This window comes from Syzygium oleosum, unplaced genomic scaffold (genome assembly GCF_021117445.2).
Source record: "Syzygium oleosum isolate NSW1041296 unplaced genomic scaffold, Sole_v2.1 Sole_v2.06, whole genome shotgun sequence".
Lineage (NCBI taxonomy): Eukaryota > Viridiplantae > Streptophyta > Magnoliopsida > Myrtales > Myrtaceae > Syzygium > Syzygium oleosum.
In genome coordinates, this window is record NW_026607490.1 from 1,148,181 (window position 1) to 1,162,625 (window position 14,445).

The window sequence follows — 14,445 nt, forward strand, 5'->3', positions numbered from 1 at the left end:
CTTGTCAGAAAAGTGCAATCGAGTCCTAAAACTTTCAAAAAATGCAATTGATGGAATGACTTGATTGGACCAATTTGACATATTTTAATAATTGATTGCATTTTTTAAAAGTTTTAGGACTCGATTGCATTTTCGTGATAAGTTTTAGTTTTTTTATTACACTTTTTAAAAATTTGAGGACTCAATTATATTTTCGTAATAAATTTTAAGACTTTCAATACACTTATTAGTCGACCTCTCATCTTTGATGGCCAACAACTTTCGTTGCATTAACACCACTCATGACACGCACGTCCTATTTCCCATGAACATCACTCTCCAACAGCCCTAAATTCTCTCTCTCTCTCTCTCTCTCTCAAGCCACGTTTTCATTAGAACCACCACTTCTCTTTCACTCCCTAATCCCACAACACTCATGAGAAAAGCAGAGATCTTGAGTTTGATTTCTGGGTTCCGAGTAAAACGAGAAACCACCACAGCAGAAACTGTGATCCTGACTCGCCAACTCTGTGGAAGCGCGAAAAAATGTCGGTAAGTATTGCCAAAGATCACCACTACAGCAATCTCTCTCCTTCAACAAGGACTCGCAGGATCGAAGAAGGAAGAAGAGAAATGATGGAGATGATCCGGAACTTGCCTGAGTCGAGTTACGAGCTTTCCCTCAAAGATATTGTGGATAACCAGCTACCTTTGCAGGTATTAGTGGACTCGGTTCGATTCAGTTTGGTTTGGTTCGCTTCTTGTTCAATCATGAAATCTGATCTCATAACTGTAATCACACAGTTGACATAACATAGTAACATACCGATGTGCTTTATAAGTGCTCTTCATCTGTTGTATATGCCTTGAAACCAATCTGGGGAAACACTAAGGAAATGATGTTTTAGAACTGGAAGACAAATAATTAAACGTGGATTGCTTTGCAGGAGAATCAAGAGGAGGAAGAGGAAAAATTTCAGTTTCCCAGTGCTGAGGCAGAGTCAAATAAAAACCAGAAGAGGAAGAAGAGGAAGAAAGTCACGAGGACCCCTAGTCATCAGCATCAGGTGTCAAGATGTAATAGCCTCGAAACAGGAACTTTCCTGATCAAGATGTTTTTCCCATCTTTCTTGGCATTGAATAAGAAACCAGCAACATCACGGAACAGCAGGTTGAAGATTTCGCCTAGGACATCGTTTGAAGGGTCCGATCAGAGGAATGTGGACAGAGTGTCTAGGATTAAAATGAGTCCCATGTTGTGACGTAATAGTGCTTGTATATGCAAAACAAAGTTGTTCGACAAACCTGAAATCATGTTATGACGAGTAATCCGAATGTCAACGAATGATCCGAGCCCAACGAATTCACGTTGTGTCCTTAAGACAATTTGTCCCCTATACCGGTATCCAAGGTTGTTAAACAATTGTCTCCCAGGATAGAACGGATTGCCTTTTCAAAGAAGCGGTACTTCTTCAAAGGAAATATTCGAACGCAACTTCGCAGAATAATCGCACAATGATGAAGAAAATGCAGCAGAATGCCGTACAGAAACAAATGAAAAAATGTGTAGAGAGTGTCAGGAAAAAAGTCTCGCGGGAAAATAAAAATGCCACGAAGAGTCTCGACCGAACAGAACAGTTCGGTTATTTATGTGGCGAAATGAAGAGTTGCGAGCAATGAAGACTCGCTCGAACCGAAGTGGTTTCCGTTCGGTTCGTGAACAGTCGCGAGCCGAGCGGTTTCTGTCCGGTTCGTGAACAGTCGCGAGTCGAGCCTTGAACTATAAATCCCCTGGACGAGTTTCTGTGCAAAAAAGCGTTTGATAACGAAACAAAATTTCTGTTCTCGAAATAGAAATTCATTCGATAACGACACAAAATTTCTTCCTCTCAGGTGGTTGGCAAAGGACGGCAACGGGAGGCGGCCAGCGGTGGAGGATGGCGACTGGCGGCGGAGGACAACAGACAACGACCTATGGCTGATGGCAGTGGATGGTGGTAGGAGGCGGCCGACGGGCACTGGCCGATGGTGGGAGGCAGCTGGCATCGATCGGTGACAGAGGACGGCAGACAACGACCGGGGTGAACGGTCGATATTGGCGGGAGGCGAGAGGCGGCCGGCGGACGGTGGACGACGGGTGGGCAGCTGGCTAGTAGTAAGGGCAAGCGATGAAAAGAGTTTTTATTTCTCATTTTTGTTCCAAAAATAGAAAAGTAGAAAAAATTTTACTTCTCATTTCTATTCCAAATCTATTTTTGGAAACAAAATTTGTTTCAGAAATAAAAAAAATGAAATTGTATCACCAAAATCGAATTCTGTTCCAAACTTGTTTCTAAGAACAGCAAAACAAAAAAATAGAGAAATATAATGATTATCATATGCGTCCTTACTATATGCAGACGATTATACCATTCTGTTCTAAGAAAACAATAATTTTCCATGCTGGTAAAATCGAACTTGATATGCCCCGGAATCCAAATTAGTGTTGTCTCTTAGCCACATGTTTCCTTTGCATCATTTCCCTTGCCAAATGTAGGTTGTGGAATATTATCAGCAAGTGATTGCCACGGACATGAGCGAGTCGCAGCTAAATCATGCCATCCCGGATCCCCATGTTCGATACATCCACACTCCGCTATCCATCTCAGACGACGAACTGTTAGCCATGATCGGTGGCGAGAACTCTGTCAACCTAAGCACTGTGGCTGAAGCCATACATTGGTTCGACCTCCCCAAATTCTACTCCCTTGTAAACCGTGTCCTTCGCAAGTCGGGGTCATGATTGCAGTTTGGGGCTATCAAGCCATCCAGGTCGGCCCTATCTTTGATCCGATAGTGAAAAATTTCCTCAACACGACGCTTCCGTACTGAAATTCTAACATCAGGCACTTGTTCGACCATTACAAGACATTGCCGTTCCCTTTCGAGAGCGTCGGTTTGGGATCCGAGGGGAACCCAATGGCCCTTGACATACCAAAGGAGGTTTCTTTCGAGGGAATCCTGGGGATCTTGAGGTTGTGGTCCACGGTGGCGACGGCAAAAGAACGGGGAGTGGAGATGTTGAGTGAGGGGGTTGCTAGGGAGTTTGAGAGGGTTTGGGGTGGTACAAAGCTGGTGAGGAATGTGGTCTAGAAAGCCTTTATACTGGCAGGGAAAGTGAAGAAGTGACCTTCCTTGTATGATTGGAAAGGGCATATATGTTTGCAAATTGTTTCAAACAATAAGGCCACTTCACATTGTTCATTAATCCCAGCTGCTCCTTTTATCACTTTCTATGTTGCTCCCTCATTTCTTTGAAACGTTGGAATTAGGCTGACGCTCTACCAGCGAGCTATTAGGTTCAATTTGCTTTACGTGTTGAAAAATAAGAGGTCAATTGATTTGGGGCATGTTGCCATCTCTAATAAAATTATAGTTGAGCAGATAACATGAAACTTGACGCTCTTGAATTGAGTCAAGCGAGTGAATGCGCATTTCAAATATGGAGCGAATCGGGCCTTATTCATCTAACAGCTAGCTAGCTGAAACTTTCAAAAAAAATTGATGGATGATCCTACAAAATTTCTCTGGAAAAGTTGATACTTTTCAAAATCAAAGAAGATAAACGGTTGGTTGGTGACTAAATTTAGTTGGTAATTGACATGACGAATGTTTGTACGTAGGTCTAATTAAGGTAGTTAATTTTCAATAAAAATTAATAACTTCAAAAGTGTTGATAAGCCACAAGAATATACGTTGATGATTATTAAAGTGGTTAGTAATCTTGGAAGTAAAATAGAAAAGTTGTTGGTACTTTTCAAAAATCAAGCAAGACTATAGTTAATAGGTGACTGATTAGTTGTAGTTGGTATCTTAATGTGGTGAATGTTGGTATATCAATCAAGTACGGTTTCTTAATGTTAGTTGTCAATTTGACAATGCAACATGACGTGATGATTTTGTGTTTTGCCAGACTTGATTGATGATTGACATATACAAGAACGTTATTTTATAAAGTTACCTACTCGGATTTGAATATTAGTCAATGATTTCACCATATTTTACAATGTCATAACCTGAGTTAAAGCTACTCTTATGGATATAATGGATCACGTCTATTTATTAAACTTCAACACCTACTTGAATATATGTGAGTATATAGTATTTAGGATTTAGTAAATGTGAAAACAAAATGTATACTCAAGGTGTATATGCTTTGCTTTTTTAAGCTTGGTTGTGTGTGTTGGCCAAGTCAAACAGGGTGGGTGATTAAGTACAAACTAGAAAGGGGAATTTTTAAATGACCAGAACCGCACTGTGCCACAATGTTCGGGTTTTTTATGAGTGATAAAATAGGAACAAGCACTAAAAAATCAGTGGGACAAGCTTACGGACTTGAGCAACGGAGGTAAAGTGCATATAATGGTTCGAGGCACACTAAAATGGGATGTTAAGACGGCCTCATCTTCCGCGGGACCATGCATATATGCAACGGACTTTAGTTAGATTTGTTGTCCAATTGAAATGTCAATTAAGGTAAGGGTGGGGTAGATGATCGGGTCCTCAAAGTCAATTTATTACCCTATAAATGAGAAGTCATATTATGCTTGTCTTGTTAAACTCCGGTGTTCCGAAAGAACAACAATTTTAGAGAGACAGAGGTCAAGATAGACAGTACGTATTGTAAGATCATTTTGTTCAAATTTGTTTGTCCATCGTGAGAGTAACAGAGGTATCTTGTAAGATGAGAGTTAACATATTGTAATAGTGTCCTTTGTATTGTTTACAAAGTGCTTTGCTTATCATTATTCTCGTGTTCCTTCCACTGCATTCACGCCAAACTACCCAACAGATATAAGACCAAGCTTCCATATCCAGCACTATAAGACCAACTCCAAAAGATATAAGCATATAGCATATAGACGTAATAAATATAGGATTTTCTGGATGATACGATCCGACACTTTTTAATATACAAATAGCATTCGAATATAGAGCTATTTTATCCTAAAACAAATGGTTATCAGGGGTGGGTAAAAAATGGTTTAACCGCCAAACCAAATCAAATCCCAAACAGTTTATTGCGGTTGAGCTCCGTTTAAGAGTAAAACGGTTAAAAAAATCAAACCAGACCGTTTTTGTGTGAATTTATGAGCTGTTGTGAGTGTAGAATTTGTTTTTTTTTTTCAATGGAATTACAATAGATAAAGAGAAAAAGATGAAAGAAGAAAGAACGACTAAACCGAATAAATCCCCAAAAAATGGTTTGGCTTGGTTGGTTCTTGACTATAATACGATTTAATTGATTTTATTTTTCTTCAAATCGTACTTATGTAGTTTGGTTTGGTTTGACATCCAAATTGCACCATCTGTACCGTGCTCACCTCCTAATAATTATCAATAAAGAAATAACGGTTGCAAAAGATTTGCGCAATTTTTTTTGCTTATTAACATAAGGCAAGTCATAAAGGCGAAGAGATCAAAACAAATACTCCATGGTAAATGGTAAATATATGCTGAGGGAGCGCTCAGGTGGAGCATTTTTTGCAGAGAATGAGGCAAATCCAATTTGATGGCAAATGGGTCATATTTAAAGTTGAAGTGTAACAATTTTCTAACAATAAATTTTGACGTCGCCATAGCATGTCCTGTTCATGATGGGAAGTAAATGTTTCATAATTTTTATAATAAGGCCACTTCTCTCCAAGTTAGAAATACTGTATTACCATTGTTGTTGATGTCTGAACCGATCTTATGGACTCCAGATTAGATCAGAATATCCCAAAACTCTTTGAATCTATTGGTCAGCTAAGTCAATTTTTAATTTCCCGAATCGATTGGTAGCTGGCCCACATCTCGAGTCTTTGTGAAATTAACTGTATCTCAACGGTCCTCTGACAAGTCTTTAAAAGTCTTCGACGATACTTCAATTTTAAAGTCACCGGCTTGTATTCGAGATTGGCTGAACATCTTCGGCTTCGTGCGAAATTGCTTATACCCAGTATGATACGCTAGATGAAAACTTACTTCAACAGTGCCTACTAGAGAGAGAGACATAGGGTGCGTTTGGTTGAGCATTTTGAAAGCCCCTTGAGACCTGAAAGCCCTTTGGAGAAAATGTGGGGTGTTTGGTAACCATTTCCCAAGGAGCTTTGGGGTGAAAGTTGGCCTTGGGAATGCTGAAAGCTCAATGCTAGTACCTACTAGCATTGAGCTTTCAGCATTTTCGGAATGCTGAAACCTTTGTTTAATGAAGTTTTGCTGAGTTCCTTTTTTGTCCTCAAAAATTTACTAAAAATCCAAGTTTACCCTTTTTTAAAAACAAAACCCTAGATCTGCAACCCCGTCTCTTCCCTTTGTTGCTCTAGACCCAACGCTTTCTCACATCTCTGCTCCCTCTCCTTTTGCGTTTTCTCTTTCGCTCGACGGCGCTCAATCGGTGCTTGATCGACCGCGCTCGCTCGACAGCGCCCTTCCTGCTCCCACGCGTTATCTTATAGGCTTGCGCTCGCTCGGCGCTTGTCGCTCCTCCTGCTTCCACGCTTGATCGACCACGCTCCCTCTCCTTTGCGTTTTCTCTCTCGCTCGACAGCACGCCTGCTCGACGGCACTCCCTCGCTCGACCACGCTCCCCTGCAGGTTCAATCTCTCATTCATCTTGTTTTTGTGTTATTTTTCGCCTTGTTTTTTATTAGGGCTGTGAAGGCACAAAAAGAGAGGTTTTCGAGTGATTATTTGTGAAACCTGTTTTTATTGCCTCTGTTTGTTTCTTCTTTCTTGGTAAATGGAAAGTGATCGGAGGAATGATATTTGTTGCACAAGGGAGGAACTTCAGTTCTGCACCACTCATTAAGTCTAAAATTGGGGGCAGAGCAAAAGTACTCTCAGTGAGTTGTTTCATGGGAAGATTAGTGAAAATTGGTTGAGCCAAACGTAAATTCTAAGCTTGATTAGCTGCTCTTAATCTACACTACTAATCAAAGTAGAAAGATGATAGAAAGATAAAAGATGTCAGCAATCCTTGTGCTGGACTCCTTTGGAAAGGCTAATGAGTGTGCTAGTGAGATTATTGATTCGAAGGTTAACACTTCTTCAAAAGTGCCTATTCCAAAACCATAAAGATTGCCAAAGCTGATGGTAAAGAAAGCAGGAATGTCCTGAGGTGAACTTTGTGGCTACCTTGTTATCAAGTTCTCTGAATCTTTTGGATGGTTTAGTTAACACTCAAGCGAGTTTATTGAATTGCAGACCCGTCTCTCTGTTCTTTAGCCTCAAATGATGACTTAGCTTCTGACATGGCACGTTTACGTGATCAAATAGCTATAAGTTTAGGAAATATTTAACAATGTTTGTAATTTTTAAGGATAATGAATTTCTTTCGTCGGGGCATATGTTATCATGATTATTGTAATGCTTTTTAAATTAAGAAAGAGACCACTTTGATGTGAATTTTCCATTTGAATTTTTTAGCAAAAAGAATAAATTTTATTTTTTAAATAAAATTATTGACACGATATCTTTTAACATTATTGTCGATATTTGAATTAAAAAAGTTGCAGACCTTTTTTTTTCAATTTTAACCCAATTAAAAATTAAAACTTTAAATTAATCACCCAAATGGACTTTCCAAATGTGTTTTCACCAAACAGCTTTTCTCTTAAAGTTGCTTTTCAAAGCAAAGTTTACCAAACGGTCTTTGCATTTCCCCAAAGCCCTTTAGGCTAAGCTGCTTTGCATTTTCCTAAAAGCTCCTTCAAAATGCTGAACCAAACGCAGCCATAGAGAGACAGAGAGAGAGAGAGGAGGCGCTGACCACGCTAATTGCGAAGTGATCTCCTATGGCGAACTCAGAGATAGGGACGAGCACCGGCATCACATTAGGAGGTGAGTACCAAGTGTTCTTGAGTTTCAGAGGGCTCGATACTCGTCGTGGATTCACCAACGTCCTCTACCATGCCTTAAAAGATGCTGGTGTTCACGTTTTCATCGATGATGAAGAGCTTCAACCGGGCGAAATAATTAGTGGCAACCTTCTGCGAGCGATCGACGACTCTAGGCTCTACATACCCATCTTCTCCCCAAACTACGCTTCCAGTCATTGGTGCCTCCGCGAGCTTACGAAGATGGTGGAGAACACATCTAAATCTAAAGATGATAATAAGAAGTTGATGTTATCTATCTTTTATGACGTGAAACCTGATGATGTCAAGTTAAAAACGGAGTTGTACAAAAATGCCATATCGAAGTTGGAGCAACGGAAGGAGGATCAAAAGAAGTGGTGGTTTTCTGGTCCGAGAAAGAAGAAGTTCAGCACAGAGGAAGTAGAGATGTGGCGGCATGCTCTTTGCGAAGTTGATGACACCAAGGGGTGGGAGCGGGAGAAATATTCAGGGTAACCATCTGATCGTGAATGTGAAATTTATTTTTTACAATTGGACCATACATCTAATAAAAATTCATTAATTATATTCCTACCCCCAATTTCCCTGGATTTAACTAGAAAGTCTCAAATTCTCCTTTTATTTTTTCTTAATCACGACATAGCCAAATATTTTTCTGACCTAATAGGATTATTAGAATTTCATTGTGGACCTAATTTCCACTGTATAAAAATTTGGCTTTACTTAATCTTTTTGCTACTAACTTTTGATCCATGTATGTGCTAGGATTCCAAACGTATGTTAGAGAACTTGATATGAACCTGTATGCAGTTGCATTTGTGACTAGCCACACATTCATATTTTGATTCTTCTACTTGATTCAAAGATCAAACATTTCTTTTCCTCTATTTTTTCAACGTAAACTTGTAATGGATTTTCAAGTTTGTAGTCCATCATGTTCCTCAAGTTTTGAGGGTAACGTTGAACTTTTATCGAGTCTTTAGTCCAACTAATTCGAGTCCTTTTTCTTTGGATAAATTCTAGTTGCTGCAGCCCGACCCACCCAAAAAATAGAAGAAATAGTTGCCGCATAATCATAAAGACATTTATCCATACATATTGACATGTGATATCCCATATGCCTACTAGATAGATTGACTATGAATAGTAAATTACCAGGTTAAACTCTCACGAGAGCATAGGTGTGTATATAGATATAACTCAAGACACTTGATGGAAATTAATTTTTCTTGTTTTAAGTGAATTAATAATGCAGTTGTAAACTTTTAGTGTCGACCTTGAACACGATGTATATTTAAAAAAAAAATGAACTCCCAAAATTAAATGCTGTTAAATAGTTTTATTTCGGTAAAAAATAAAAAGGCTTTTTCTTCCACTTATTTTATATTGGTCTCTTACGTGGTGGTTCTTTCTTAGATGCAATAATAAAGTATCAATATTAGATTCCTGGCTCCGTCGCTTGTTAGATATTTGAATCAGAACCACTCATTTATATACTCCGTTTCTGTTCTTTTAAATTGTTTTTGCGCAAGAATTGTCGATCACATAACATAACAACAATATATTACGATTATGTTATTCGTCCATAATTTTAACGTTTCCATGGGAACAATGTTTAAGATACTTAGATTGAAATTAGTTGACTTAGTATACAGTTGGTCAACATGCAAGATATGAATTAATTACTTTTTCTCGATCGGAACTGTTCAACTTTGTGGCAGTGATGGGCATCTAAGCAAGACGGTTGTTAACGAGGTTGTGAATAGGCTCTAGACAAGACAAAGAAAAGTGACCGAAAATTTAGTCGGAATGGAGGATCGAATAGCAGCCATAAATAATTTATTGGACATCGACTCCGGTGATGTGCGGCTTATTGGAATTTATGGGATGGCCGGCATGGGTAAAACAACACTTGCCCAAAAAATCTACAACCAACTATGTCCTCGCTTTGGGAAAAGCTGCAGCTTTCTTGGTGACGTAAGGGAAATGGCAAAAACCAAGGGCTTAGTCAAGCTGCAAGAACAATTATTGTCCGATATCTCTAATTCTAGAGTGCCTCGCAACATTGTTAACAATGATGATGGGATCAAAGCGATTGAAGAAACAATTCGCAACAAGAAGGTACTAATTGTTTTGGATGATGTCGATGACACAACCAAATCCGAACCTTAATTGGAATGAATTCTTTGTATCATGGTACTAGGATACTTGTTACCACTAGGAACAATGGGGTTCTGAATATAATCAGGGGATTTAAGTATAAATTCGAGCGTTATGAATTGGAGGGCTTGAGTGACAAACACGCACTTCAACTTTTTAGTAGGCATGCCTTCGATGATGACTCTCCTCCAACCAATTACTACACTCTTTCAAGAGGCATTGTGTCTACTGTGGGTGGACTACCTCTAGCTCTTGAAGCAATAGGTTCATCGCTTTTTGGTCAGAAAAATAAAAAAATATGGGAAGAGAGGCTAGAGAAGCTAAGGAAAACACCTCATGATGATGTCTTGGGAAAGCTAAGGATTACATATGATACCTTAAAACCTGGTCAACAACAGATATTTCTCGATGTTGCATGCTTTTTTTATCGATGAGGAAAAGACTGATCCAATCTACATGTGGGAAGATTGTGGGTTTGACCCAGAGGATGCTATTGATGTCCTTATTAACAGATGCTTGGTAAAGGTTTTAGACAATAATAGATTTTGGATGCATGATCAGTTCAGAGATCTTGGAAGGGCAATTGCTAATCAAGAGCATAGCAGGTTGCGGGCTAGAGACGATATCATTCGCGAATTAAGATCAACAGAGGTAAAGTATGGCCAAATTTGAATTGAAAATTGCTTACCTTGTTCTTAAATGAGGTTTGACGTTTCTGAATAGAGAGCTAGTCTTATGTTTCATTTTTTTCTTCTCTTCGACGAAATAAATTTGAGGGATATTGACAAATTCCTGCTCCTGCTCCTCAATGTCATTGGCAGATCAACAAAAGCGTTCAAGCACTTGATTTAAAGTCATGGAGTCTAGCTCGGATGACTGTTACTGCGGAGCAAATTAAACGGTTCCCACACCTAAGATGTCTTTGGTTGTGTAATGTAACCTGCCAAGGCAACTTTACGGGCTGTCTTTCCGAGTTGAAATGGATCAATTTGCATTACTATAATGTACGTGATCCACAGTTTATGGCAACCGATTTGCATCTAGAAAACGTGGTTGTGATGTATATTGTTGGCGTAGAGTGGACGGAAGATGCGGTCAGGAGCCTAATCAAGGTACGTTAGAATCTCCCTTAGTCTAATTTTCTCATTCAATGCAGGACAAAATTTAATGAATTTACAGTCTGATTTTCTCATATAGTGAGAGGATCAAATGACAAACGATACAAATTGGGAGCCTAAATCCATATTTATTTCTCGTACAAACATCTAATTCTCTGTCTTGATGTTTTGTTGGCTTTTGTAGGGGGCAAGGAAATTGAAGGTTCTCACTCTTCAATATGCTCAGTCGTTACACTGGACGCCAACCTTTGTCGAACACTCCGTTTTAGAGAAGTTGACTATTTTTTCTTGCGGACTTCTGAAGGAAATTGATTGCTCTATTGGGAATCTGAGGCCGCTGACTGACTTGCGCGTTGATTGTTGTGATGCACTTGAAAAATTGCCTGAACAAATTGGCGAACTAAAGAACCTTCAGCACCTCTCTCTTTCGAAATGTTACAGCTTGAGGGAACTCCCCGACTCGGTTTCGAAATTAGAGTCGTTGACTGAACTGGATGTATCATTCACAAGCATTACAAGATTACCGGAGTCTATTGGTAGACTACGAAGCCTGTCATCTCTCAATGTATCATACACAAACATAGTGAAATTGCCTGGGACAACAAGCAAGCTTAGTCAGCTCCATACACTGGACCTATATGGCTGTGATGAGATCCAAGAGTTGCCGGAGCTCCCCAGAAGTTTGACCACTCTATGGGTTAGATCTGAATCATTGCTGATTGTCCCTGACCTCTCAAACCTTACTAATTTAGTTGAACTGCTCCTCTCCGATGTCTCTGATATTTATAAAACATCAAATATAATTCGTTGTGACTTGCTGTGGATTGGGAGGCTATCCAAACTGAGGAAGCAGCACTTGTGCCTTTTAAATGTCCACGCAACGTCAACAGAGTGGGGTTCCCTTTCTCTGCTGGAAAAACTTAAGTCTCTCTGGACTAGACTTGCAAACGCTGAAACAACTTCCGTCAAACTTGAGAGTTCTAGAGCTTGATAACACTCGAGTGAAACAAGTAGAACTCAATGGGCTTTCTCAATTGGAAAAGTTGACTATCACAAGGTGTGAACTCGTCACAAGAATATCCATTCTATCAAGTTTGAGAAAACTGAGAGAAACGGATGTGGATTCTTGCAACCAGCTTGTTGAAGTTCAATTTCTCGGTATCTTAAAATCAATGGAGAGCTTATCTATTAGTGGATGCAAATCTTTCGAGAGGTTCGTTTGTCTATTGGAGGAGCCAGGGTGCAATGAGCTACAAGCTCCCGAGTTGACTGATGATTGGAGGAGAGTGTCCCTTGTCTCAAGCTCCCTAATAATGCTTCAAAAACTCCAGCTGTGGAGGTGCCCAGACATATAGGAGATTGAATTTATTTCAACGTTGGAAGCATTGAAAGAATTTGTTGTACAAGAGTGCACTTTGTTAAAAAGGTTAGGCGGGTTGTCAAATTTGAAGAATTTGAAGTGTTTAGAAATTAAAGGGTGCAAGAGCCTGCAGGTTGTCGAGGGCATGGATGAATTAGAGCATTTGGAGCAGTTGAAAATTTATAGGTGCATATTAATGGAAAGGATTATTGATGCATCAAGCTCAAAAATACCAAAGAAGTGCCAGATACTAATGAGGGATTGTGGGGATTTACTTGACACTGGTCCAAATAGTTCAGGCATCACTTGGGAGTCTTATAGAGGGAAGATTTTGAATGGACGAACACAATGGTCGGACTCTAAAATTGAAACAACTTTTTGACTGTGAAACAGAAACAGGGGATCCTCTATTGGAAAAGGTGCGCCTTCTTTCAATTCATAGATCATCACTGTTTGTTCTGCTTTATTTGCTTTCTTTTTCTGTAACAAAAAGGCCTTTCCTGAATAAAATTAGGCTGGACAGACCTCAGCCCATCTTGTTATAAGAAAGGTGTTTGTCTCAAAGAAGTCCATGAAGTAGGCGAGCAATTCACCCCCTGCTCGTATCTTTGTCGACCTGCGAGCACATGCGTTTCGCGTGTCATTTTCCATAAAACGGGCAGGGCATTTTCGTAAACTCCTCGAGAGATTATTCATTACATCAAGTTTTGAGTAAACCGATAGAAGCGAGGTGTCTTCTTGCATAGAGCTAATTGTAGTTTAATTTCTCGGTGTTTTAGAATCGATGGAGAGCTTATGTATTGTTGACTACAAATATTTCGAGAGGTTAATTTGTCTGTCAGGCCTGTAAGGGTGCGCATGGAATGCATTCCGGAATGAAAATTCGGTTCCGGAATACATTCCGGAACAGAATGGCGTTTGTTAAAAAATTTCCGGAATGCATTCTGGAGCGATTTTTGCATTCTGGAATAAAAATGCGTTTGTTAAAAATACTTGATTCCAGAATGCATTCTTGATTCCAGAATGCATTTTTGATTCCGGAATGAGTTTTTGGCAAGAAAAAGAGAAGCTACTTTTTGTAGCTTCTTGATTCCGGAATGCATTCTCCCTATTTTCTCACAATTTTTTTTTCAAAAAATGCATAAAAATTGAAAAATTCTAGAAAAATTCATAAAAATTTCCAAAAAATAAAAAAAAGTCAGATTTCGGGAAAATATGAAATTTGGTGAATTTTTTTTTAAAAATAAAAAAAAATCAAAAATTTCAAAACTTCACAGAATAGCTTAAAACACATGTGGCCACCCACTTTGAGTGAAATTTAAATTTTTTGATGTGCAAAAAAAAAATATAAAATTTCAAAACTTCACAAAATGACTTAAAATACCTGTGGCCACCTACTTTGAGTGAAATTTAAATTTTTTGATGTGCCCAAAAAAAAGAAAAATAATAAAAAAATAAAAATTTTCAAAACTTCACAAAATGGCTTAAAATACCTGTGGCCACCCACTTTGAGTGAAATTTAAATTTTTTGAGGTGCCCAAAAAAATAAAAAATTTCAAAACTTCACAGAATGGTTTAGAATATCTGTAGCCACCCACTTTGAGTAAAATTTAAATTTTTTTAGCTGCCCAAAAAAATAAAAAAAATCAAAACTTCACAAAATGGCTTAGAATACCTGTGACCACCCACTTTGAGTGAAATTTAAATTTTTTTAGGTGCCCAAAAAAAATTTTAAAAAATCAAAAATTTCAAAACTTTACAGAATGGCTTATAATACATGTGGCCACCCACTTTGAGTAAAATTTAAATTTTTTTAGGTGCAAAAAAAATCAACAAATTAAAACAGATTTCTGTTCCAGAAATCAATTTCTGGAGCAGAATTAGTCATGTTTTACCAAACAGATTTATCCTCCAGAAATCAATTTCTGGCAAGAATTCCAGAAATCAA

The 14,445-nt window shown here is 38.7% G+C and overlaps 2 protein-coding genes and 2 pseudogenes across 2 annotated transcripts; all 4 read left to right on the plus strand.

Moving 5' to 3' along the window:
• The first annotated feature begins 370 nt into the window (after nt 1-370).
• On the plus strand, nt 371-1,241 carry LOC130134518 (uncharacterized). Its single transcript, XM_056312395.1, has 2 exons — nt 371-696; nt 927-1,241. Exons 1-2 carry the CDS (start codon nt 526-528, stop codon nt 1,239-1,241), a joined length of 486 nt encoding a protein of 161 aa, XP_056168370.1. The 5' UTR covers nt 371-525.
• Nucleotides 1,242-1,970: 729 nt separating this feature from the next.
• LOC115664058 (uncharacterized) lies at nt 1,971-3,147 on the plus strand (annotated as a pseudogene).
• Nucleotides 3,148-7,795: 4,648 nt separating this feature from the next.
• On the plus strand, nt 7,796-8,453 carry LOC130138437 (disease resistance protein L6-like). Its single transcript, XM_056312561.1, has one exon. It carries the CDS (start codon nt 7,797-7,799, stop codon nt 8,352-8,354), a length of 558 nt encoding a protein of 185 aa, XP_056168536.1. The 5' UTR covers nt 7,796; the 3' UTR covers nt 8,355-8,453.
• Nucleotides 8,454-9,583: 1,130 nt separating this feature from the next.
• On the plus strand, nt 9,584-13,237 carry LOC115668581 (disease resistance protein RUN1-like; annotated as a pseudogene).
• Nucleotides 13,238-14,445: the final 1,208 nt, after the last annotated feature.